Source organism: Panthera tigris, chromosome E2 (assembly GCF_018350195.1).
Source record: "Panthera tigris isolate Pti1 chromosome E2, P.tigris_Pti1_mat1.1, whole genome shotgun sequence".
NCBI classification, from domain to species: Eukaryota; Metazoa; Chordata; class Mammalia; order Carnivora; family Felidae; genus Panthera; species Panthera tigris.
In genome coordinates this window covers 34,672,660-34,696,383 of record NC_056674.1, presented here as the reverse complement: position 1 = coordinate 34,696,383, position 23,724 = coordinate 34,672,660, and the positions used below count along the sequence as shown (strand labels likewise).

Below are 23,724 nucleotides of genomic sequence, written 5' to 3'. Positions count from 1 at the left end.
CGTCCCCGGCGAGTTCGGCGCAGCTCCGGGCGCTCCCAACCCTCCTCCCCGCGCGCCGCGGCCGCCGCCGCTCTTAAAGGGCCAGTGCTCTCTCTGCGCGCGGACCCGGGCGAGGGCCGGGGGCGGTACCTCAGCCCGGGGCTTCTCTGCAGCAGGTGCCGAAGGTGGAGTCGGACCAGCGGCCCTTTTACTCTTCCAGGAAGGAAGGGATCCTTGCCTGCCCGCCCCCGTCACTCCCACCCTTGCTTTTGGAGAGCAGGTTTGACACTCCCCTCCTCCCCAGCGACCCCGTAGAGAGAGAGAGGGAGCTAGGAGGAAGGACGACTCTTCTTTCTTCCACCTGGCGGGTGTGTGGGGCTATAAGGCTGTGGTGGTCAGGAAGGAGGAAAGAGGGACCCAAGAGTCCTGTCTTGGGGTGGAAGTGGAGGGGGGAGATAAAAATCTAATGGTTTGTTGGCCCAGGTCTCTTCAAATCCTCAAGATGTCTTTGGCCCTTGAGTGACTCTCCTCAAGTTACCAGGTGAGGTTGGGTACCTTGCCTGGGCAGTGTGGTCAACAGAACACAGGTTTCAGAGGGAGGCAGTTGCCCTTTTCACCATTGCCATTTACCTGCTGCCTCCTTATCTGGAATGTGGGGCAAAGGTCGGCTGAGGGTTGGTATGTTTGGGCTGTTTCCACACATTAACTGTCCAAGTAGAGGACACTGTTTTGTGCAAGTGAAATGTAACAGTGTGGTTCCTCAAGGTGATGGGCCAGTGGGCAAAACTTCTACAGCACAGAGCTGAAAGTGCTAGATTTCATTCTATTTCAGGAGCAGCTTGAGATCTGCTTGGTTGCAGAAGGCCTGAGGTGGTGCGGGGGCCTTGGAGGTCTAAAGTCCCCAGAGGCTGCGAATCCAGACCAAGGGCAGTCTCGGTCCTAAAACTGGCCCCAGGGACTGAGACCTTCCCTCTCTGCCACTTCCTCACCCTGGAAATGGGAACCTTCCTTACCTGAGGGCAGGTTTCTCTAGAGTAAGCCCTAGGGTGGTCCAGCAGGCCTCACCTCCAGGAACCAGACAGATCAGATCAGATCCCAGATCAGACAGAGATCTGGCTGAGCTTACAAATGGCCTGTTCAGAGACCTTGCGGGTGAAGAAAAAGACCACTGGGAAGGCAAACAGAAGTTAAACTAGCAAAGATAGATTTTATCCAAAAAATTATTGCAATAGGAGAAGAGAGATTCCAGTATAGAACTGGACCCAGTTCCAAATACAACCAGAACAAGGGGGTAGTTTATAGGCCAGGAGCAAGTGGAATGGGAAGGGGTGGGGATTGGTGGATGGGAGATGACTAAAAGGAGACGTGGAGTCTGGGGGATCTGGCTGAAGGCAGCCAGGGTGATCAGATATTACCTGGGGAGTAGTAGGGATGAGAGTGTGATAAGATCTCAAGGGTGGAAAATTCTAGATAAATTAACTTAGCAGAATTCTTGCTAAAACTGGATTCTAGAAGGAAGTACACAGAAGGGCCTGGCTGGAAAGAGGGTTCATGGGATCCTGACAAAAGTTTGGTCAAGCAAAGAATCTTAGAAATTCTTCTTTCCTCATGTGGTCACCTTTATTTGTTTAGAGCCTTGCTGACAATAGATAACTGCTGTCCTGTATGACCCACAAGACATTGAATGAGAGGGATACCTTGAAGACAAATAGATGAAGATTAGAGACGGGACCAGTATGTGTACCCAACTTCACAGATCTTCAGAGATCTACCAGAAGCCCCAGTGCCTGTTGTCCTTGGCAATGTGAGTGCAATGACAGTGAAACATTTCTTCATTCACCTCTCGGCCCTTCCTGCTTGTGGCAAAGGTGTCAAGCAGATTGCTGGGGATGAAGGTGTAGTAGTTGTGTCTGACCACTGTGCAAGTGTCTCCTTCTGTAGCCAGGGTCACATCGAGGGCACTGAAGTTGAGAACAGCCTACGTGGGTTTCTTGTAGTTGGCTAGTCACTGATCCGGAAGCCCATGCTGAGATTATCCAGGGACGAGGTGAATGGCTTCAGTAGCAATGAATAGGTGATTCTGTTGAATCTAACCTCTTGAGCCAGGTGATAGATTTCTGGGGATGGTACCCCAAAAGTGGCAAATGTCTCCCCAAAAAGTCGTGAGGTCCTGGATGGAACATAGGCCCAGTTCTGTAGTTGTTTTTGTGACCTCACCTTCCCTGGAACTGAGCTCACCTATGGGGGGATCTGCAATGTTGTGAATACCTCTTGTTCTTACAGTAAGAGTGAGGTGACCCTGAGGGAGGGGGTGATTGTTTTAGAGATAATTTAAGAATGCAAGGAGAGGGGCGCCTGGGTGGCTCAGTCGGTTGAGCGTCCGACTTCAGCTCAGGTCACGATCTTGCGGTCTGTGAGTTCGAGCCCCGCGTCAGGCTCTGGTCTGATGGCCCAGAGCCTGGAGCCTGCTTCCGATTCTGTGTCTCCCTCTTTCTCTGCCCCTCCCCCGTTCATGCTCTGTCTCTCTCTGTCTCAAAAATAAATAAATGTTAAAAAAAAAAAAAAAAAGAATGCAAGGAGATTGTAGGAAATAGAGTAAGATGAAGAGATTGGTAAGATCAGGAAGGTAGCAAGGCGCCTGGGTGGCTCAGTCGGTTGAGCGTCTGACTTCAGCTCAGGTCGGGATCTCATGGTTGGTGAGTTTGAGCCCTGCCTCGGGCTCTGTGCTGACAGCTTGGAGCCTGGAGCTTCTTCAGATTCTGTGTCTCCCTCTCTCTCTGCCCCTCCCCCACTCATTCTCTCTCTCTCTCTCTCTCTCTCTCTCTCTCTCTCTCTCTCTCTCAAAAAATAAATAAATAAACATTTAAAAAAATTAAAAAAAAAAAAAAAGATCGGCAAGGTAGCAAGATCTGGCCCAGTTGGCAGGTAACACGCAATAAGCTTGGGTTCCCCAGAAAAAATCAGAATCATCGGGAATTAGACAGCGGTCATAGAAATAATTATCTGGTCACTGAGGATAACCAAAGCATGCTAATTTTGAGGATGAGGAAAAAGATTTGTCTGGAGGTGGTTTATGGTGGTTGGGCTCCCTCTGAGAAACTAGGTAAGAGGAGCATTGGGGACATTTTCTTTCATATGAGGGATCTCCAGGGAACCCTGTAGTGGCTGAGGCGGAGGTTATGTTGGACTCAGTGATGGCTAGGTAAGTGTGACAATGAATGTACATTCTCAGAAAGGGGCCCGTGATAAAACTACAATGGAAAGGACAGGACCCTTGTGAGGATAGACTGGAGTAGGTGTGGGGTTTTCTCAGAATGCCTAGTTGCAAGGTTTAAAATGGTGGCGGGGGAGGGGCACCTGGATGGCTCAGTCAGTAAGCTTCAGACTCTTGGTTTCCTCCGGGGTGATGGGCTAGGGTCATGATGATGCCAGGCCCTGCGTCAGCCTGGGGCCTGCTTGGAATTCTCTCTCTAGCCCTCTCTCTGTGCTCCTCCCCTGCTCACGCTCTCTCTCCCTCAAAATAAATACATAAACAAACTTAAAAAAATTTTTTTTTTTTTTAAATTGCCACACCTTTATGGTTTTTCCAGGCTTATGTTTCTGGCAGTTGAGGTAAGGGGCAAGTGCTTGGTCAAAATAAAAGCCAAACAGTCCAAACCACCGTTTGTCTACTATATCCTGCATTTTGTCCCTTTCCATGTGAGCTGTGTTGTTTAAACCACACACAATGACTCGAGAGATAAACTTGGGGCCTGTGGAGTAGACGTCTTGGTATTTCCAAAGTCCACCCGAATGGCTAAAATATCCAACTCTTCCCCATCCAATTCTTTCTGAGTCTGAAGCTTTCCTTTGGGCCATGTGGATTTCTTTCATGATTTCCTTAGGAGTCATCCTAAAATAGTTTTCTCTCTCACAAGGGAAGGTGAATAATCCTACCAGGGATCTAGGTGCTCAAAGAGGATACAAGGGTGTAGTCCCAAGGCCTGGAAACTGCTTGGATTTCTTGGGTGGTCAAGGAGGAGACTGCTAATTTAGCATACTTATCAGTCAATCTATTTCCTTAGGTCTCCTCTGAATTTTCTGTACATTGTCCCTCAGTTTTTACCATAGTAATCTGCTGGGATAATAACAATGCCTCTAGGGGTGCCTGGGTGGCTCAGTCGGTAAGCGTCAGCCTTCAGCTCAGGTCATGATCTCATGGTTTGTGAGTTTGAGCCCTGTGTCAGGCTCTGTGCCAACAGCTCAGAGCCTGGAGTCTGCTTCAGATTCTGTGTCTCCCTCTCTCTCTCTGCCCCTCCCCTGCTTGCACTCTGTGTCTCTCTCTCTCTCACTCTTAAAAACAAATAAACATTAAAAAAAAAAAAACCCCAAAAAACAAGCCTTTAGAAGTCTTGCTATTTGGGGTCCATTTTTGACTGGGGTATTGGCTGCTGTCAGGAGTCCCGTCTGTTTTGCATACCTGAATCATGTATTACCCCAAAGGCATAGCAGCTATAAGTATATGTTAACCTTTATTCCTTCTGCTCTTATGCAAGCCACAGTAAGAGCAATTAACTCAGCAACCTGGGCTGATCTGACATTTGGCAGGGCTCAGTATTCTAGAGGTTTATGTTGATCAGTGATGGCATATCCAGACTGGAAGGCCACATCCTCCTTCCAGAGGTAGGAGCCATCGAAATGAAGAGTAAGGTCAATGTGTGTGTGGGGGGGGCGGGGATGGGCGGGGGGTGGGGGGTTCTGATTAACCTCACCTAGGACGGGACCAGGGTCTAGTGTTAAAGACACCATCGTGAGGCATCTCATTAGTGGGTAAGGGAAGAAAGGTGGCAGGGTTTTGATGGTGATGTTTGGTGATGTGAGAGAGAGAGAATAGTAAGATTTCATAAGAGGTAAGTCAAGATGCAGAAAAGTACTATGTGTTTTCATCACGCAATAGGGTCTGTGCAGTAGGAGGAACATGTATATCGAGCAGATGAGCTAATGCTAAATCAGAAGTAGGTCGGACAAACTTGATGGTTGTAGCCACGGCTTATAGGCAAGGTGCATATGTCTTAGTCACTGGGTCGAGGTCTTCCATGGCCATTATGCTTTTTGGACAACACTCTGAGAGCATGACCCTTTTGTTCATGCACAAAGAAAATGGCAGGGAGTAATTGGTAAGCCTAAAGGTGGGAAATCAAAGTAGAGAGAGAATCCTCAAGGTTTTCAAAAGCATCTTTGGATAGGGGGCCCCAGACTTCTGGGTCTGAGGATGACTCCTTAGTCATGACATAGAAGGGTGAGGCAATCATAGAGAAGGTAGGTATATCTGCATCCTATGATATCCCACAAGACCCAAAATACCTATCAGTTGTCGTCCTCTTTCAGGGAGAGGAAAATGTTGCATAGGGGCGCCTTGGTCTGTGAAGATAGTTTTTACCCTACAGCTGAAACACCATGACCCAGATGTCAGACGCACAAAGAGCATAGCTGAAGTTTGTCTTTAGCCACTTTGTGGCCCTTTCTTGCTAATGCCTTAAGAAGGTAACTGTCAGAACGTCGAAGGAAGTCATCTCCATACTGGATTAAGGTGGAGTCTTCTGGGAATTTTAGTTCCCTCAAACTGCCATGTGGGGTGTGTGAGAAGTACTAGGAGCCTCCGCAAAGCCTTGGGGCACAACCGTCCAGGTACATTGGTGGTTATTTCCCGGGTGAAGGCACACAAGTATCGGATTCCTTACGAACGGGAATTCTAAACAAGGCGGAACACAAATTGAAGACTGAAATATTAGGGGTTGGAAGGAATAGCAGACAGGATAGTGTTAGGATTAGAAACCAAGACAAATCTGGGTTTAACTGTTTTATTGACAGATCTTGGATCTTGGGCTGATAGTTTTGCCTATTTGGTTTGTTTGGTTTTTTTTTTTTTTAATTTTTTTTTAACGTTTACTTATTTTTTGAGACAGGGAGAGACAGAGCATGAACAGGGGAGGGGCAGAGAGAGAGGGAGACACAGAATCTGAAACAGGCTCCAGGCTCTGAGCTGTCAGCACAGAGCCTGACGCGGGGCTCGAACTCAGGGACCGTGAGATCATGACCTGAGCCGAAGTCAGACGCTTAACCGACCGAGCCACCCAGGCGCCCCTGTTTGGTTTTTTTTAATGGCCCAAATGGGAGTATTACATGGATTAGAAGTGGGGATTAGAAGGTTTTTTTTGTCTAATAAACCTTGGATTATTGTGTGGGGACCCTCAAGTCCTTCTAGCTTTAAGTGGTATTGAGGAATCCTGGGGAGGGGCATGGAAGGATCTATTTCTACCTTAAGGGGTTCTGTATCTATATGCATCCCTATTAGTGGAATTTTGTGGGGTTTTTTGGTTTTTGTTTTCGTTTTTTTCCATAAAGAAGAAGGAATCCTGTCTAATAGTTGATTTAAATAGTCAGTGACATAGGTATTAGTTGAAGGGGGCAAAGGACCCCCGGGAAGTCAGACACAGCTATTAGGGGACATAGACATGAAGGGGAGGAGTCAGGGAGCTGTAGGAGGAGTCCTTCCAGCGCAGGATAAACTTTTATATCCCACCTCATGAGAAGATTCCTTCCTAACAGCCTTCCGCGGCCGCAGAACTGAGAAGAAAGTAATGCTGAGCTTTAAGAGGTCCCATGGAAATATTAAGGGGTTGAGACAGAGACAGTTTATGAGGTAAATTATCAAAACTCACCACTGGTAAAGTTTGGTGACTCCGAGGAAGGGGGGCAGGGGACAATGTGGTGCTAAGGATAGAATGTGTCGCCATGGGGGGTCAATGAGAAGTGTGGTGGGTGCCCTTTAACGTGGAGGGTTATTTCTCCTTGTGAGTTTGGTGGCAGTTGAGGGCACTGGAGGAGAGTCCAGCGTTTTCTGGTGAGGAAGGGACTTGGGCTTTTTCCCTCCTCTTGAAGCCTGGCACTCCCAGACCCAACAACCTTTTTTCTTACAATTTCAGCAAGCGTTTTGATCAAAGGGAGATCCTGATTTCAGAATTTGCTGTAGATTAAAAATTTCAGGTCCTCCTGGCTGTTTTAACTGCAATACCATAAGCTTGCTTTCTGGATTTCCCAGTGTTTTTGAACTAGTATGTTCTTAATGCTGGGCTAATGTCTGGCACTTACACATGTCTGCCTTTTACCAGTTAATATTATTTTTCTGGAATGTGTCATGGAGCTCTAGTCTGAGACCGTTTCCAAAGCTTGTGGCCAGAGCTGAGGCTGTTTGGAAAGGCAGGTCCAGCCCCGAGTGCTCTTTCCATGTTGTCTCTGATTGATGGTGATCATTAGGCACATTTAGTTCCTTTGTTTATAACTTTGAATACATGACCAATCAGTTTTGGTGAGAGAGACCTGAGGGATGGCTTCTAGTAATTTTTCTTTCCTCATTTTCTAATGGGAATTAGGGGTAGTCTGAGACCCTTGATGGCCTTCGGGTAGGGTGTTCCTTTGGCCTTTCCAAACCGAGGGGTGGCATCGCCCAGGCCAAAAGATAGGTGGATAAGTTGATGTAAACCAGGGAATCTGGAGAGCATGCTCCCAGAACAATCCTAAAGTATTCAACACATCTTTTCCTTTTCTTTTGGGAATTAAGAGAGTCCTTGATGATGACAGATGACATGTTAATTCTGAGATAAAGGTTTAAATTGGTTGCACCCTGCCTTCCTCTGTAAGAGATGGGCGTGCACCTTACAGTTACAGGGCGTTGAAGGACTGGGGTGGTCTTGGTGAAGAACATTTTGGGAGAGCATGACGGATATGAAGGAGAACTAGGAGGGGAAAATGGGGGTGCTGTGAGGAGTTCTAGGGGGTTTACCGAATCAGAACAAATTTTCTGAAGACATTGTTTAAGAAGTTCTATAGTTTGAATGAGGTTTGAATCATTTAGTTGCTGTTCAGCTTCATACAAGTGAACAAAGCAGACCATTGTGCATTAGAGACTTTTGTTCCTTTTTGCCCTAGGGCTCCCCTTAGGTGGACTAATTTGGTCCTATCCCAAGAGCCCCCCAGAGGGCCCATTGTAGCTCAAGAGAGTTTTTAGTAAAGTTTTGCTAATGAGAAAGAAAGTGGACAGTATTCCGCTGTACAAGCATATAGTCAGCAGGAGTTTGAGGAGAGGTTTCAGTTGGTTGAAAGGCTCCCATATTCTTCTTCTTCTTCTTCTTTTTTTTTAAACATTTATTCATTTTTTTGAGAGACAGAGAGAGAGAGAGAGAGAGTGAACAGGCATTTGGGGGCAGAGAGAGACACACACACACACACACACACACAGAATCCGAAGCAGGCTCCAGGCTCTGAGCTGTCAGCACAGAGCCTGATGTGGGGCTTGAACTCACAAACCGTGAGATCATGGCCTGAGCCAAAGTCGACTGCTCAGCTGAGTCACCCAGGGCGCCGCCGCCGCCGCCGCCGCCGCCGCCTCCTCCTCCTCCTCCTCCTCCTCCTCCTCCTCCTCCTCCTTTCTTCTTCTTCTTCTTCTTCTTCTTCTTCTTCTTCTTCTTCTTCTTCTTCTTCCCCTTCCCCTCCCCCTCCCCCTCCCCTTCCTCCTCCTCCTTCTTCTTTTTTTAAATGTTTGTTTATTTTTAGAGAGGGAGAGAAAGCATGAGTGAGGGAGGGGTAGAGAGAAAAGCAGAGACAGAGTCCCAAGCAGGCTCTGTGCTGTCGTCAGTGCAGAGCCCAACGCAGGGCTTGATCCCACAAACTGTGAGATCATGACCTGAGCCAAAACCGAGTTGGACGCTTAACTGACTGGGCCACCCAGGTACCCCAAAATCTCCTATGTTCTTGATTAATGAACTTTATACTTATGAACAGAAATTTCTGGGATTCTAACCCAGCCTCTGTTCCTTACAGAATCTAGCCTTTTATAATCAGAAAAGCCTATGACTAACCCAGCCTCTGTTTACCCAGGACTCTAACCCAGCTTCTTACAAACAGCTGCTTGGTTGGGACTCTGACCCAGCTTCTAGAGTTTATTCAGGATCCTGAGAATCAAAATCTGGCCTCCCCCTTCAGGGGACGTTTATCTGGAGTGGTGGATTCTAGAGTAGGATTCATCATCGAATACCCAAACCAGCAAACAGACTGGAGACGAAAGGTCTCTGTGTGTACCACGAAGCCTAGTTGTCATGTCTAAGAGTCCAGTGGTAGTTCAGATTTGGGTCACAGCGCCAAAAACCATTAAAGAGAAACCGAATTGGATAGAAGTTAAAGCAGTGAAGATAGATTTTACTGAGAAACAAACAGACAAACAAAACCAACAAAACAAACTATTGCAATAGGGGAAGAGACTTCAGTATAGACCTGGGCTCAATTCCCAATACAACCAGAACAAGGCAGAATTTATAACCAAAGAGCAAGTGGGGAGGGGGGCATTGGTGGATGGAAAATTACTAAAAGGAGACATTAAGTCTGGGGTGGGTTCTGGCTGAGGCAGGCCAGGCCAAGATCAGATATCACCTGGTGGGGGGGGCGGGTAGTGGGGATGGGGAGTTTGATCAGATTATCAAGGGTGGGGATTTCTCACTAAACTGATTTTGCAGGTTTCTTGCTAAAACTAGATTCTAGCAGGAAGTACACATAAAGGCCTTAGTTCTTCGGGGAAAAGGCTGGGACAATTGTGTCCATTTCTACTCCCTTTTCTATGGGATCCCTCCTTTGAGAAATGGATTTCTAAATGGTTTTAAAAGTTGAAGTATAGTGACACAATGTTATATTAGCTTCAGGTGTAGAAATAGTGATTCAACGGGTCTATACATGTACTATGCTCTAAATTTCTAAAGTTTTTACTCTGAAATGTATAGTGGTTGTCAGAAATGGACAACAGGCTTATTCTTGGTTTAACTGAATGCATTGCAATCTTTCACTGTATTTATTGCCAATCAACCAATTAAAAAAGAAGGGTTAGAGGGGCACCTGGCTGGCTCAGTAGATAGAGCATGCAACTCACATTGTAAGTTCAAGCCTCATGTTGGGTGTAGAGATTACTTAAAAAAAAAAAAAAAAAAAAATCTTTAAAAAAATAAAAGAGTTTGAGTTTAGGATGTTCTTAGTAAAGAGAGGGGCCCAAGAACCATCTTAGAAGCCAGACAGCTTGGTCATTGTTTTTTCTCCGTTGGAGGTTCCTCTCCTGGGGTAAATCCTACTTAAGGAGGAGGCATCCCTTGTGACTAGACCTTGAAGCTCCTGATATTTGGATTCTGGCCCCTACAGGCACCTCTGGGCTTCCAGGTGGGTTTGTCCATCTATCCATGACATGGGTCTGTGGTTCTGTCAGATCTGGCTAGCACCCAAGGCCTGAGGGGACTGGCAGGACAGACCCATGTGGGCCCTAGCCTTCAGTCACCCAGCTTTTTTTTTTTTTTTTTTTAATGTTTATTTTTGAGAGAGAGAGAGTGTGAGCAGATGAGGGGCAGAGAGACACACATACATAATCCAAAGCAGGCTCCAGGCTCTGAGCTGTCAGCACAGAGCCCAATGCAGAGCTCGAACTCACCAACCAACAAGATCATGACCTGAGCTGAAGTCTGATGCTTAACCAACAGAGCCACCCAGGCACCCCCAGTCACCCAGCTTTAAACATTGCCCACGTTTTGCTAATATCATTTCATCTAGAACCTCCCCCTACTCCTTTTGTTTTCTTGGAAACTTTTGAATTAAAGCACAGACATGTGGTTTCATAGCAGTTTCACTCTGAGACCCTCAGGTGCCGTGAGGGTCTCAAACAGCTGGGGATTAGAAGCCAGGCCTGGGGGCTGCCCAAGCACTAATTTACCAGGCAATCTTCAGCGAGCTGTTTCCCCTCTTTGGGTTTGCCTCCCCGTTTGTACAAGGAAGGTTCTGGCTCAGGTAGTGGCTGTGGTCCCTCAAAAAGGCAAGGCGCTGTGGGTTGGAACAAGGCCCAGGCCCCCCCACCCCCAACCCCACCCACCGTGGGCCCTTCAGGCTCCTGGTACCAAGACAAGGAAGAAACAAACAAGCCGAGGTAATTTCCCTCTTCCTTGGAAACAAAGCTGGGGTGGTCTGGAGAGGCGTGTGGAGAGAGCCAAGAGTGCCAGGTGGAAATGGGCCAAGGAGGCCTCGATGATCACTTCCCTGCCCTGCAGGGAACATCTGAGGACACCGAGGCCAGATGTGTTGATTTTGCACTCTCTCTGGTGTGATAAAAGCCCCATCAAGAGCAATCTCTCTATTCCGAGCCAGCCTGGGGAGGGGTGGCCCCCGGCCTGTGCCGGTCTCGTCTTCTGTCTTCGAAGCACATCTCCTCTTATGGAAGAGCCCCAGCTGCTTCTGCACTGTCAGCGGAGCGCTGGTGAGCGGGCGGCTCCAGCAGGCACACTCAGTGTCTGGGCTCCCGCCAAGCCCCTGACGCCCAGCCTTCTGCCCAGCCTCCTGCCCGGCCTGCCGACCCTCCCCCCTCAGTGAGTCTCCTACTTCCTTCCTCTGCCACCACCTGCCATTCCCCACTGAAGAGCCCTTTATTGATCTTGGCCCATTTCTCAAAGTTGCCCTACTGTAATTCCATCCGGGCTACATCCTCCCCTGGGACCAGCCCAGCCAGTCCTCTTGGGTTTGTTCATGGTGGTGGGGCTCTCCTGGGGAGAGCCAGTGCCCAAGACGGGGGAAAATCAGGTGGTCTGTGCCCACAGAGCCTGCCTTGAAAGAGGCTGGCTTCCATGTTGAAATCGGAACGTGCAGGAAACCGGGTGACTCTGCTTGCACTTCCCAGTCTGACAAGTGCGAAGTCAGGAGTGGGGATCCTGCTCTGCACACCCTGCTTGCCCCCTCACCCTAAGCATCCAGACACAGAGCCGGTAGCGGTAAGTGTTGGCTGCACAGCAAATTCGCTGTGTTCCCTGCATGCCAGGAAGATGCCTGGCTGCTTCTGCCTCTCCAGTGTGACCTCAAAATCCAGCACTGACCGAGCAGTCGGAGTTGAATCAGCAGATCAGTGCAGTGGGGTTGGGGAATCACAGGATGGGATTTCCTGCGTGTCTGGGCACTGAGGGGGAACTTGCCTTGGAAAGTCCAGAGGTGCAGGAGGCAGAGCGGGAGCCAGAGTGACAGGTCCCCTTGCCTCAGGCCTGGGGTGGTGGTGGTGGGGGGGGGGCAGAGGGTTGTGTGCACAGGGAGAGCAGTCCTGACCGGGAGCCCCAGGGCAGGATCGAGGTCAGGGTGGACCAGCGGTAAGACATTTAACCTGTTTCTCTGTCCAAGTGGAAGAGTCACTCCCCCCATCTTACTTTTCAGGGTTGTCACTGGGAGAACAGATGACATGACCCTAGAAAGGGCTGCATTCACAGCAGTGTCAGGTCTGAATGTCACTGACGAGGGGTGGCCGCCCCCCACCACAGGCCAAGCCCTGGGCCGGATGTGGTTTGTGCTACTTGTAGGCCCAGCAGGCCGGGTGACCCCACTGTCATTTGACTGAGGCTCTGTCAATGCCTCTCACAGCCACCTTAGCAGTCATAACGGATTTCCAAGAGTCCCTCCACACCGTGAAGCAGGCTGGGGAAGGCGGGGGCAGAGGAAAGTCCTCTTTTCACCTAGTTGAACAGAAGCAGTCCCAGACAAAAGCCAAAATTAAAATTGCAATTTTCATTTGTTGAACATAATTTAAGACTACCACATAAAAATATCTCTTTATCCATCACCAGAGATCCAGGTGACAACCAGGGAGGACTGGCCTTTTGCTCTGGTGAAGGCTTGATGAAAAATAAAGGCCCTGGGTGCCCCCTGACCCCACCTCCACGGCCCCCTCGGAACGCCTGCAGCCCACAGCAGGCAGCTGAAGGCAGCGGAAAGAGAACTTTGGGGGAAGGCGCCTCGCTGCCTCTTTGGGAAAGCTGATGAGAAGCCAGAGGTCACAGAGCGTTGGAGGCCTGGCTTAGAGCCACCAGCCAGGCCAAAATGAAACATCTGCTCACGTCTCCCCAGGCACCTGGCTGGAGGCGAGTGGGAGGCAGGAATGGAGAAAACCGATGTAGAACCACAAATTAGCACTCTGTACCTTGGCCCTGAAATGCCCTCTGCTGGCACAGGAGGGGTGAGACTAAAAATAAATAATAAATAAAAGTGACACGCTTCGAGGAGGGAGGGTGACAGACCCATTCAAGCACCCTGTGTCTAGCTTGAGTGGGGAAGAGCCAGGACATGATGGTTTTAAAAGCCCTGGTGGCGGCCAAGGGCATCAAAATCCAAACAGCTGAAGGGGGAAGGGTGTGGGAGAGGGGCCATTTGTTGGAGGGGCTGCAGTGGGGATTCTGGCTGAGTCTGGGCGGGCTCATCGGGTCACCCTACTTTCTTTTGTGCGGGGCAGGTCCACAGACCTAGAACTAGGAGGCCCAGGCTGCCCTCTACTGGTGGTTCCTGACAATGACCACACGTACCAGCGCTGGACCGGCGACCCAGAAGGGCCAGGAGAGAACCAGCCCCCAGGGACCCGGGCACCCAGAGACCGTGGCCAGGCTCCCCAGTGGGAGGCTGGGAGCGTCCCCATGGACTGGAGCAGGCTCTTCCATCTCCACCCAGCCTGCAGAGGGGCCTGGGACGAGGGCCTCTGGTGCTCACTTCAAAGGCATCGAGAAGAACTTGTGCCCAGACTTGCAGCGGACCTGCTCGGCGTGCACACGCAGCACCATCTCGGAGTCTTCAAACTCGTCCACAATTGTCTTCCACCGGGAGCCGAGAAAAGACAGTCACATTAAAGGGAACTGGGGACCCAGAGGGCACTGGAAGCCAGACCAGCCTACTCAAATCCTTCAGAGGTTGGGCCCGGTGGAGGGAGACTGAGGGCCGTGCAGGCTCTAGGCTCTGCGCTTCGGTAATCTCGTGAGGTCAGTCCTATCGCCCCAACTTGGCACAGGAGGAAAAGGGTGCTCAGAGCCCTGGATTATGAACCCAGTAGAACTGGAATTGGGGTCGGATCTGCTGGAGCCTGAAACCAGGGCTGTTTGCCCCCACAGCATGATTAGGCCAAGGGCAGAGGTGGCTGCTTGACGATGGCCCAGGGTATGTGTCCCTCCTGCACATGCTTTGTTTGGCTTGTGACATGTTTTTTTTTAAAAAAATACACATTAGTTCCACATAAAAATCTGGACTTCTGGCCTCCCTTGAAAAACAAGTGCTAGCAACACTATGTCCGCATTCCCACACGACAGCCCTTCCCCGCTCTCTCCTCTGCCGGAGGTGGTGTATTAGCAACTCTGAAGGCACCCGACGGCAAAGTGAGACACATCACCTACTTACCAAAATACAAAAGCTCCCCGGGTGGACGTTCCCTACGCCTGGCACGTTTCACTCGTTTCCGACACGAGCCAGGCCCCTGTGGGCACCCAAGCCCTTGGCCTCTGGGTGAGGGGCAAGGACTTCGGGAGAGGCTTCTGGCATTCTCTCAGACCAGTGTTCTAGGGTCGTGCTTCTCAAATTTTAACGTGCACGCAAATGCCTAGACATCTTGTTCAAAGGCAATTCTGATTTCTTAGGTCTGGGTTGGGGCCAGAGAGTCTGGATTGCTAATCGGCTCCCAGGTGCTACAGCCACGGGACTGCCCTTCAAGCAGCAAGGAAAGGTGAGGAGGCCCCCTCCCCAGTCAGCTATTTCTAGGGATTCTGGTTTGCATGCCTAACCCTCAGGGCCCGTCAGCTCCCCTGCCATTCCCGGCACGCATCCCGTCACCCTCTCAGCACCCTCTGTGCTCCCGTAGCGGGAATTCACCTGCAGCTCCCGCAGGCACTGCCCTTCCAGCTGGAGACGCGCGTCACCCACACACCAGGCCAGACTGATGTGGAAGGAGGGGTCCTGTGGAGGAATAGCAGGGAGTAGGCGGTCACCTGGATGCCTTGGCAGGTCCGGACATGACCGTAGATCTGTCACAGTGTTGTCACAGGATCCCTGCTGGATCCCTGGCCTGCTTCATGAGAGACCAGACCCTCAGTGTTGATCCCGAGCACCCTCTGCTGATAGAGAAAACAGCCCTGGGCTGGCGCTTGCTATGGGCTGAATTGTGTCCCTCCCCCCCCACCCCCAATTCATATGTTGAAGCCTTAACCCCCAATGTAATGGCATTTGGAGGTGGGGCCTTTGGGAGATAATTAGGTTTAGAGGAGGGTATCAAAATGAGGTGCTCATGATGGGGTTCATGCCTGTGTGAGAGCAGAAAGCTGGCTTCTTCTCTTTCCTCTGTATGAGGACAAAGGGAGCAGACAGCTGTCTACAAGTTGGGAAGAGAGTCCACACCAGAAATGGACCATGATGGCACCCTGATCGTGGACTTCTAGGCTCCAGAATTGTGAGAAAATAAATTTCTGTTGTTTAAACCACTCCATCTACAGTGTTTTGTTATGGTGACCTCAGCTGACTAAGACAGTCCTGTTCTGAGAGGCTTTCCTTTACACAGAGTCATTAGATCTGGGACATGGAAGAGAATGCAGGCTCCAGCTCTTTTTTCTGTCTAAAGATTTCAATAGGTGACATACTTTCTAAGATGAAATGACAAAAACTAAAACATCTAAAGTTATAACTAATAATCTCCACTGACACTCATGCTTCTATACGTCAGCATGGTTTTAAAAGACTGTATCAAACCCTTTAAAAACCTGATACTCCATTTGGAGTTCAAGTACCCCTGGAGGGCACAGGGCGAGGGGCAGGAAGGCATGTGAAGCTACAACTCTTCCTGGTGTGTCAGTTTTACTAAAAAAAATTTGGGAGAATTACTACTTCTTAAAAAATAGATAAACACGGATCCATATGGAGTACAATGGGTAAGTCTTGTGCATATCTAAGATATAACAAAGATTTGTAAGAAATGTTGGACTTTCCATTGGCTGCACCTGATTACACCTCAGACCCCTCAACCCCCCCAGAGGTGTGTCCCCTGAAGACTGGCATTCGGGACACTTCACATGGGCCAGTTCTGGAGGGCTTGCTTCAGTTTGCCTCCAACAAGGGCTTCTTTAAGGATGGTTTTATTCCAGTTCTAGGTGGGCTGGTGGAGAAGAAAAGGCTGTTACCTGGTAGAAAGTGGTGAGGTCAAATTCCTCCATGACTCTGTCTACCTCTGAAACCAGGTCCAGGAACTGGGCGTGCCCTGAGGTGACCTCGAGCCCAACAAACGTTCTGGGGAAGGCAGAAGTGGAGACAACACGGGCATGAGATGCAGCCTCTGAGAACATAAACCATCCCTGCTGGGGCAGAGGACGTGAGAGAAAGCAGTTAGGTCGGGGCCACAGGTTCTTGCCCCATCTCCTGGCTGGCTCTTTCCTCTGTCTGTAACCCTCCCCCAGGGTCTCACAACCCTTCAGGACCGCCTTCATCTCCCCCTGCCATGTCTACAACCCCCAAGCTTCTGTGGCCCTGCTCTCCGCCATCGCATCACTCCTGAGTCTGGACCCTTGGCTCTTGGGTGCCAGCTACCCTCCCCTCAGCTCTCAACATGCTCTCGTCTTTAAAAACCCTCCTGTGAGGGTATATCTTCAGCCACCCCCCTCCTGGTCTCAGTAAAACTTATTAGTTGACTTGCCTACTGTCACTATCTCTAATCCATTACCTCCCAGCTTCAACCCACTCCACCACTTACGGAACACGGTTGGCTCATTCAAGCTTCATGACTGCCCACTGATGGATGTATCAAGGACAGGCGTGTGACAGTGTGGAAATGAGAGGTCACGGAGGTGAAGGTATGAGCTAAACGTTCAACTGGAGACAGAGCTGGGCAGGGGCCCAGGTTTTCTTCCAGTGGCAGGCTTTTGTTCACTTTACCAAGATGTTTTTCTCTACCTCTGTCCCTCCCCCCACGTTCCTCTCGTTATTTTTCTTAATGAAAGGTTCAGATTTGGGAACAGATGCTTTTATAGTCATAGAGTTGGTTAAAGCATAAACAAAGAAAAAATTGGGGCAGACAAGGCCAGACCCACCTTGTTTTCTCTTGGTTGGTATAAATCTTTACCCGGTTGGCAATAAAGAAGAATCTGGAATTTAGAAGAGGAAAGACCACATTTCAGAAAGAATAATTTTAAAAAATCAGAAAAAATTTATATTTAAAAAAGAGGATTTTGAAAATACAGTTAATTCATTTCACACTTCATTTTGTTACCCTATTATACAGATGATATAACTGAACACTAAAATATTAGAGCAAGATAAGACCTTACATAATCACCCAGTTAAAGTTAACACATAGCTTCACTCAGATGCTAGCAAAAATTTTATCTTATTTTTTTTTTAAATATTTTAATTTTTTTTTTTAATTTGAGAGAGCATGCATGCAAGTAGGGGAGAGGGGCAGAGAGAGAGAGAGAGAGAGAGAGAGAGAGAGAGAGACAGAATCCCAGGCAGCTTCCACTCTCAGCATGGACCCCAACTGGGGGCTTGGTCCCACCACTCTGGGATCATGACCTGAGCTGAAATCCAGAGTTGGATGCTCAACTGACTGTGCCACGCAGGAGCCCTTAAGATTTTATTTTTAAGTAATCTCTACATCCAATGTGGGGCTCGAACTCACAACCCTAAGATCAAGAGTCAACTGAGCCAGTGAGGCACCCCAATATATCTTTTTGAAATTATCAAATATATTTTATTTATTTATTATTATTAAAAAATTTTTAATGTTTATTTATTTTTATTTTTGAGAGAGAGGGAGAGAGAAAGACACAGGATCTGGAGTGGGCTCTGCGATGACAGCAGAGAGCCTAATGTGCAGCTTGAACTCACTACCCATGAGATCATGACCTGAGCCGAAGTCTGACGCTTAACAGACTGAGCCACCCAGGTGCTCCTTTTTTATTTCTTTAAAGTAATCTCTACACTCAACATGAGGCTTGAACTCACACGAAGTAGGAAACGCCATGCACCAGCAGGTGAGCATCAGGGGGAGCCAACTCCGTGATCTAGGCGCTATTCTCTGGTCCCAAAGTGAGCAAGAGGATAACGTACATCTGTGCCCCCTCAGGGACCATTATCTCTTGTAATGGCCCTTGGGCCAAGTTTCCAGAGGTCCCAGAAAGGGACTTGTCCAGTCAAAGAACCACCGCATGCAGGGAAGCCCAGGGCCACGGCTTCTTGCCAGAAGTTTTATTCACTCACAGTCTTCACAGCCCAGATGCAGGGTGCCAACAGGTCATTTTTACCACGAGTGACATGGCCCCAAACACAGCTGACATTCCACCTTTATCCAGAGAACAGAGCTGGAAGCAGGGGAATGGAAGCATTCTCACGGAGAAGGGGAAAGGGTTTTGTTAACTGTACTCACAAACGGAGAGCATGTTAGCCAAGTCGGACCAATCAAAGTCATTCCTGTGACTTTTGCTGAAGCCATTAGAAAAAAGGGCTGTCTCCCCCGGCTGGTAGACCAGCAGCCCCAAGTTGCCGGTAGCCTTCTTTGCCTTTGTGAGAATGAAGCCCAACGTGGAGAGGGCCTGAGCTAAAAGATGGTGACAGTCAGGTGCCATCTGACATCTGCTGGTCACCCCAATCCACGCATACATGAAGCCAGCACTATTTTCAGCTTTTTAGTTATAACAGCCTATAAATTTCCCCTCCCCCTCCAGTTTAAGCCACTTTGGGTTGGATTTCTGGTACCTGTGACCAAGAGAGTAGTGACTAATATACATATTGCTCAATAAATTTGGTGGCGACAATAAAAAAGGTCAGGGGAGGGAATCGAATGAGGCAGAGAGGAGTTTTAGTTCTGATTCTCAGGCTGACCTCCTCCCTTCCTCTTCTGGCCCTCAGAAAGGGCTGAACCAAATGGGCAGTTCCCTACCTGGGCAGAGTGCATCTATGGAATCCCTGGGCCTAAGGCCTCCTGCATTGTGGGAGTGAGGCTTGCGCTAGAAGATTTCTGTGCTTCTCTCGCCCATCTACACAACGAGGTTTTTGGTTAACACCTCATTTAAGAAAGGCTCTGCAAATAAAACCACCACTTGGATGGCTTCTTAGGCTCCTTCCGGAACCAACATTTAGAGGATCCCTCTCTCCTCCTGTTCATTGGCTCAGCAAACATCCACTTGATGCCTACAGTCAGCAGAGCACCTGGAGGAGAGATGCAGGGGATTCAGAGAGAAGTCGCATTCCTGGGCCTGCGGGCGCTTGGCTCCATAGAGGGAAATGGACATGGCAATGACTGGGTATGAATGAAATAAGCACAAGGGTATGCGCCGCCAGAGCATGGGATGATCCCTGGGATTGAGGAACTCTGGGGGAGACGCCAAATCGTGGAGCCCCAGTGAAGGAGCAGGGCTTTGAGCTGCCCAAGGGTAGGAGGAAAGGCTCTCTGGTAACAAGAGGAGAGAGATATGAAAGGTGAGGAAGAAAACGTCTTAGGCTGGCAGACAAAACCGGAGGCAGGGTTCAGTTCTGATCCTTTGCCAAGTGCCATGCTGCTCACAGGTCCCCTTGGAGGCAGCCACTACCGCTCCTGTGACCTGCCCACAGGTAAGGACTCGAGTTTTCCAGAACTTAGGTCACATGCCCAAGGTCGCTCACGATGAGGCATATGGCAGGCGGCTCCAGGAGATGTGCAGCGTTCTAACCTTTACGTCTGGCCTGCTGGCTGGGGTAGTACCCTCCACACCTGCCCACCCACAGGAGCTGAGGACAGGAAGAGGAGCGTGGAGAGCAGGTGAGAGGCAGATGAAACACTGGGCACTCACCCCTGGAAGGAGGCCATGCGGTCTTTCAGAGCCTGCACGAAGGGGAGGATCCAGTGATGCCGCAGAACCACGCTCTGGGACAGGCTGAGGTGGAACGCCTCCATCCGAACCAGCCGGGGGACGTAAGTCTGTGCGCGGGGCAGCAACATGTCGAGCATGTCCAGGAACTCCTCCTTGGCTTCATCTGGAGGGAAGAGCGGATAGGGTGGGCCATTCTCTTAGCCAGGGTGGTGTGACTGAATGAAGAATCCCAGAAGGCAGAGGAAGGCCTTTGTTACTCTGCGTTTTAGGAGAAAATGACTTTGAGAGCAGCCTAGCTGTATGTATTTTAATAAAATTTTAATATAATTTAATGGTTAAGGAAGTAATACACATATGCCCATTGTAAAGAATTTAAGTGAAAAAGGAAATATGCAGGGGTGCCTGGGTGGCTCTCAGTCAGTTAAGTGGTAGACTTAATTTTGGCTCAGGTCACGATCTCACAGTTTGTAAGTTCGAGCCCCACATTGGGCTCTGTGCTGACAGCTCAGAACCTGGAGCCTGCTTCGGATTCTGTGTCTCCCTCTCTCTTTGTCCCTCCCCCACTCATGCTCTCTCTCTCTCTCAAAAATACACAAATATTAAAAATAACTAAATTACAAATATGTATGTTACAAAATTGTGTGTTGTAAAATGTACACTCTCAAGAACAGAAATTTTATTTTATTTATTTAAAGCATTTTTCTTTCTTTTTTAGTAATCTCAATGTGGGACTTGAACTCACAACCCCAAGATTGAGTTGTGTGCTCTTCTGACAGAGCCAGCCAGGTGCCCCAAGGACAGAAACTTTAAGACATGAGAAAAAAAGGAATATGTAAAGAGGTTCTAATATTTTTCTTCCAAATGGATCATCTTGACCTCTCCCCCAAGGGGAATACACCCCACTTTCAAGATCACTACCCTAGGTATCCAGATTGCCAAACCTGGATGCCTATCTCCCCAGCCTTTTGTTTTATTTTAAATGCTTATTTTTGAGAGAGAGAGAGAGAGAGAGAGAGAGAGAATGAATGAGCAGGGAGAGAGGGAGAGAGAGAATCCCAAGAAGGCTCTGCACTGTCAACACAGAAGCCAATGCAGGGCTCGAACTCATGAACTGTGAGATCATGACCTGAGCCAAAGTTGATGCCTAACCGACTGAGCCACCCAGGCGCCCCTCCCCAGCCTTTTCTCAGTGTATGTACTAATGTATGTATTTTATTTGTTGAAAAGATGACAGTGTACCATTCAAACTGTTCTTCCACTGGCTTTCTTCATATAACATGATATGCTGGATGGCCTTCCTCTCAGTGCAGAGGGCAAGCTCATGATTACAGCCCCATAGTTAATCCATAATCACAAACAGCACTTTTTATCAAGCCTCCTATTAGATGTTTAGAATCTCCTGATAAACACTTAGAATGCTCCTAATTTTTCACAAAGACAAACATCACTACAATGACCACCATTGTATGTTCGCTTTTTTTTTTTAATCAGATGTATGACTAGAGCTGCATGGTTAACAGTCTGCTCACACCCAGTGCGTTACTCGATTTGTCCAAATGGCTTGCTGAGTAGGCAGTATAGGAATCATTCTCATTTTGTGGATGGGGAAATGGAGGCTCTAAGAGTTGACCTGATCTAATGCAAAATACTAAGAGCCATCACTTACTCTGTGTATGGTGCTAAGAGCCTGACATAAACGATCTGATTCAATCTTCACAAAAGTCCTAGGAGATACGTGTTCCCCATTTTAGAGATGAGGAAACTGAGGTTGTAAGAAGTCCAATAACTTACTAACGGGTACCCAGAGCAGTGGGTAGTAAAGCAAGGTCTGACTCCAAAGCCTGGGCATTTTTTGCCTGCCATTCACTCATGAGGGCTGGGAGGAGAGGGGAACTTGACCCCAGCACATCTAGGGCCCTCTTAGAAATAAACTGCCAGCTGCAGCCACACTCTGGGATGGCCTTCACACTCTGTCCTAGACCCTCCCTTGGTCACCTCCTCATGAGTGAGAAAACATACCCAGGGTTAATAAAAAATATTTCAGGCAATGAATTTGAAACTGAAACCAAGTTTACAGAAAAATTCCCCAATTCTTGAAACTTGTTCTCTCTCTGCTAAGTCCATCTCTCTCCTACCATCAATGTCAGAGGTTTCTGGTTTCTTCCTTCTGGTTGGGGCCAGCTTCCTCCCATCAAGAGGCACCTATCAGTCTCAGCCACTCGTCTTTTACACGCTACTCACACGGCACGTAGACGTGGGTGGCCCAGTTGCCCCGCTCGTGGGGGAACGTGCGCACCCGGCCCCCATGTTTTGCACTGTCATCTTCAGGCCCCTCCTCGGTGCCCAGGAACATGTGCAGCACACTGTCAGGTACTGGCAACCTCTGGCTGGGAAGGGGGCTCTGGGCACTGCAAGAGAAAAAAGGAAAACGAGCACATTTATCCTCCTAGAATTCTCTACCGCTGTACATATAAAAGTTGTAACCCCTTATATGGGATGACTGTGTGCACCTACTTCCCACCAGGTGCTGTAAGCAGCTTCCAGATAACCACAAAGCTCTTTCCCCAGGGCTGTCTCACGGGTCGCTCACCAACCCCAGGAGGTGGTTCAGAGGTCACATTCCCTAACTGGACAAGACTGAACTGCAGTAGCACTTCTTAGCTTTGGGGTCTTGAACAGGTCATGTGCACTGTGTGGGCCTCAGTTTCCTCATCGGTGAAGTGTACCTGATAAAGCTATCGTGACATCAACCCAGATACTGCTTGAAAGGCGCTCTTCAAAGCACCAAGCACGGCACTTGAGAACTGAACCTCCACGAAATAAAGACTTCGACGGTTTTGTTCACTGCCGAATGTCCCAGTCCTGAGCCTGGCCCCGAGCGGGTGCTCAATGAGTATTTACTGGATGAATGAAAACACTCTCCGAATGAGGAAACAGACCCAGGGGTGGTGTTGTGGTGCACCCCAGAGGCGGTGGCTGGACCCGAGCGCATGTTACCTGCCTCCTAATCTTGGCCTAGCCAGGAGGGGGCACTCTGGGGCTTTGTCCAGGGCTGTCCACTGGATCCTCCTTTCCCGCTGCTTCTCTTGCCCTATCCTGGAGAGCCGCCCCGCACCATCGCCCCTTCTCCCCAGACGCTCGGGTCCCGTCGGGGTGTCGCGCTAACCAGCACCCTCCCCCAAAAGACTTCTTCGCTCCTTACCGAGGGCAGCTTCCAGCCCCCGGCCGCGCCTGGGCTCCGGCCTTGGCCTCATCCTCATCCTCCGAGCTGCTGCTGCTGTAGCCCACCAGGGGCGCCGCACTCATTGGGCCTCCTCCAAGACCAGAGGCCGACTCAGCGATCACTCGCACCCGGAATTCCGCTGCGCCGGAAGTGCCCTCCAGGGGCGGGGGCCGGGTTAGCACCGCCTCGGGGCGGGGCCTGGAGGGGCGGGGTCCGGCGGGACTCCGGCGAGACTACCACCGACACCACGCTGCCTGCCCGATTGCAGCGCCTGGACCGCTACCTGGAGCCTCCCGGAACCCCACCCCCCAGCCTTCGTGTGCCCATTTCACAGATCGCTCTGGGCCCTGACCTCTCTGTCCGTTGCTCTGTCTGCAGCCATCCGCGACCAGACCTCCCAGCCACGGACGGCCCCTGGGTCAGCGGTCAGTGCCCTAGATCCAACGGAGATGGGATCAGAGGTCCGGGAGCGCCCTCCTCAAGCGGGTCCAAAGGCCGAGCTCCAGGGACCCGTCCCCTAAGAGCAAGCTGAGCAGTCAGTGGCGGGTCAGTTCCAGAAGATCAGAGGGTCTAGGAGGCCTCTCTTCTCAGGTGGTGGCGTCGGGCCCCCGGTCGGGCCGCTGGAGCCTCCTTCCCCTGAGGCCAAACAGGTTGGTCGGAAGAGAGCGCCCTCCCTGGGTCGGCTGAGGAGTGCCGACCGGGTAACTGGAGAGCCACCTCGCACGCCTGACTGTCCGACCCAGCCTGGCCGCGGGGTCCCCAGCAGGGGGCGGCCTCGCTCCGCGCCGCCCGCTCCTCCCGCAGCCGCCGCCGCCCCGGCTGCCGCTCCTCCCCCGGCCCCGC

General features: G+C 49.9%; 1 protein-coding gene and 1 long non-coding RNA gene across 4 annotated transcripts; one reads left to right on the top strand and one right to left on the bottom strand.

The window, feature by feature from the left end:
• Nucleotides 1-158: 158 nt before the first annotated feature.
• On the top strand, nt 159-13,383 carry LOC107180391. Its single transcript, XR_001511160.2, has 4 exons — nt 159-259; nt 463-520; nt 1,612-1,783; nt 13,304-13,383. It is a non-coding gene; the product is annotated as an uncharacterized LOC107180391 (long non-coding RNA).
• On the bottom strand, nt 12,568-23,174 carry USB1 (U6 snRNA biogenesis phosphodiesterase 1). 3 transcript variants are annotated; one of them, XM_007090219.3, is made up of 7 exons: nt 22,861-23,168; nt 21,900-22,066; nt 19,638-19,821; nt 16,902-16,955; nt 15,999-16,104; nt 14,701-14,784; nt 12,568-13,655 (listed from the first exon to the last, which is right to left on the bottom strand). In XM_007090219.3, the coding sequence occupies exons 1-7, from the start codon at nt 22,962-22,964 to the stop codon at nt 13,551-13,553; spliced, it is 804 nt and encodes a 267-aa protein (XP_007090281.2). In that variant the 5' UTR covers nt 22,965-23,168; the 3' UTR covers nt 12,568-13,550. The 3 variants fall into 3 exon arrangements, with proteins under 3 accessions (XP_007090281.2, XP_042824253.1, XP_042824255.1); XM_042968319.1 differs by lacking the exons at nt 12,568-13,655; nt 14,701-14,784 and adding an exon at nt 14,795-14,942 and having other exon boundaries at nt 22,861-23,174; XM_042968321.1 differs by lacking the exons at nt 12,568-13,655; nt 14,701-14,784 and adding an exon at nt 14,795-14,939 and having other exon boundaries at nt 22,861-23,173.
• Between the last annotated feature and the right edge of the window lie 550 nt (nt 23,175-23,724).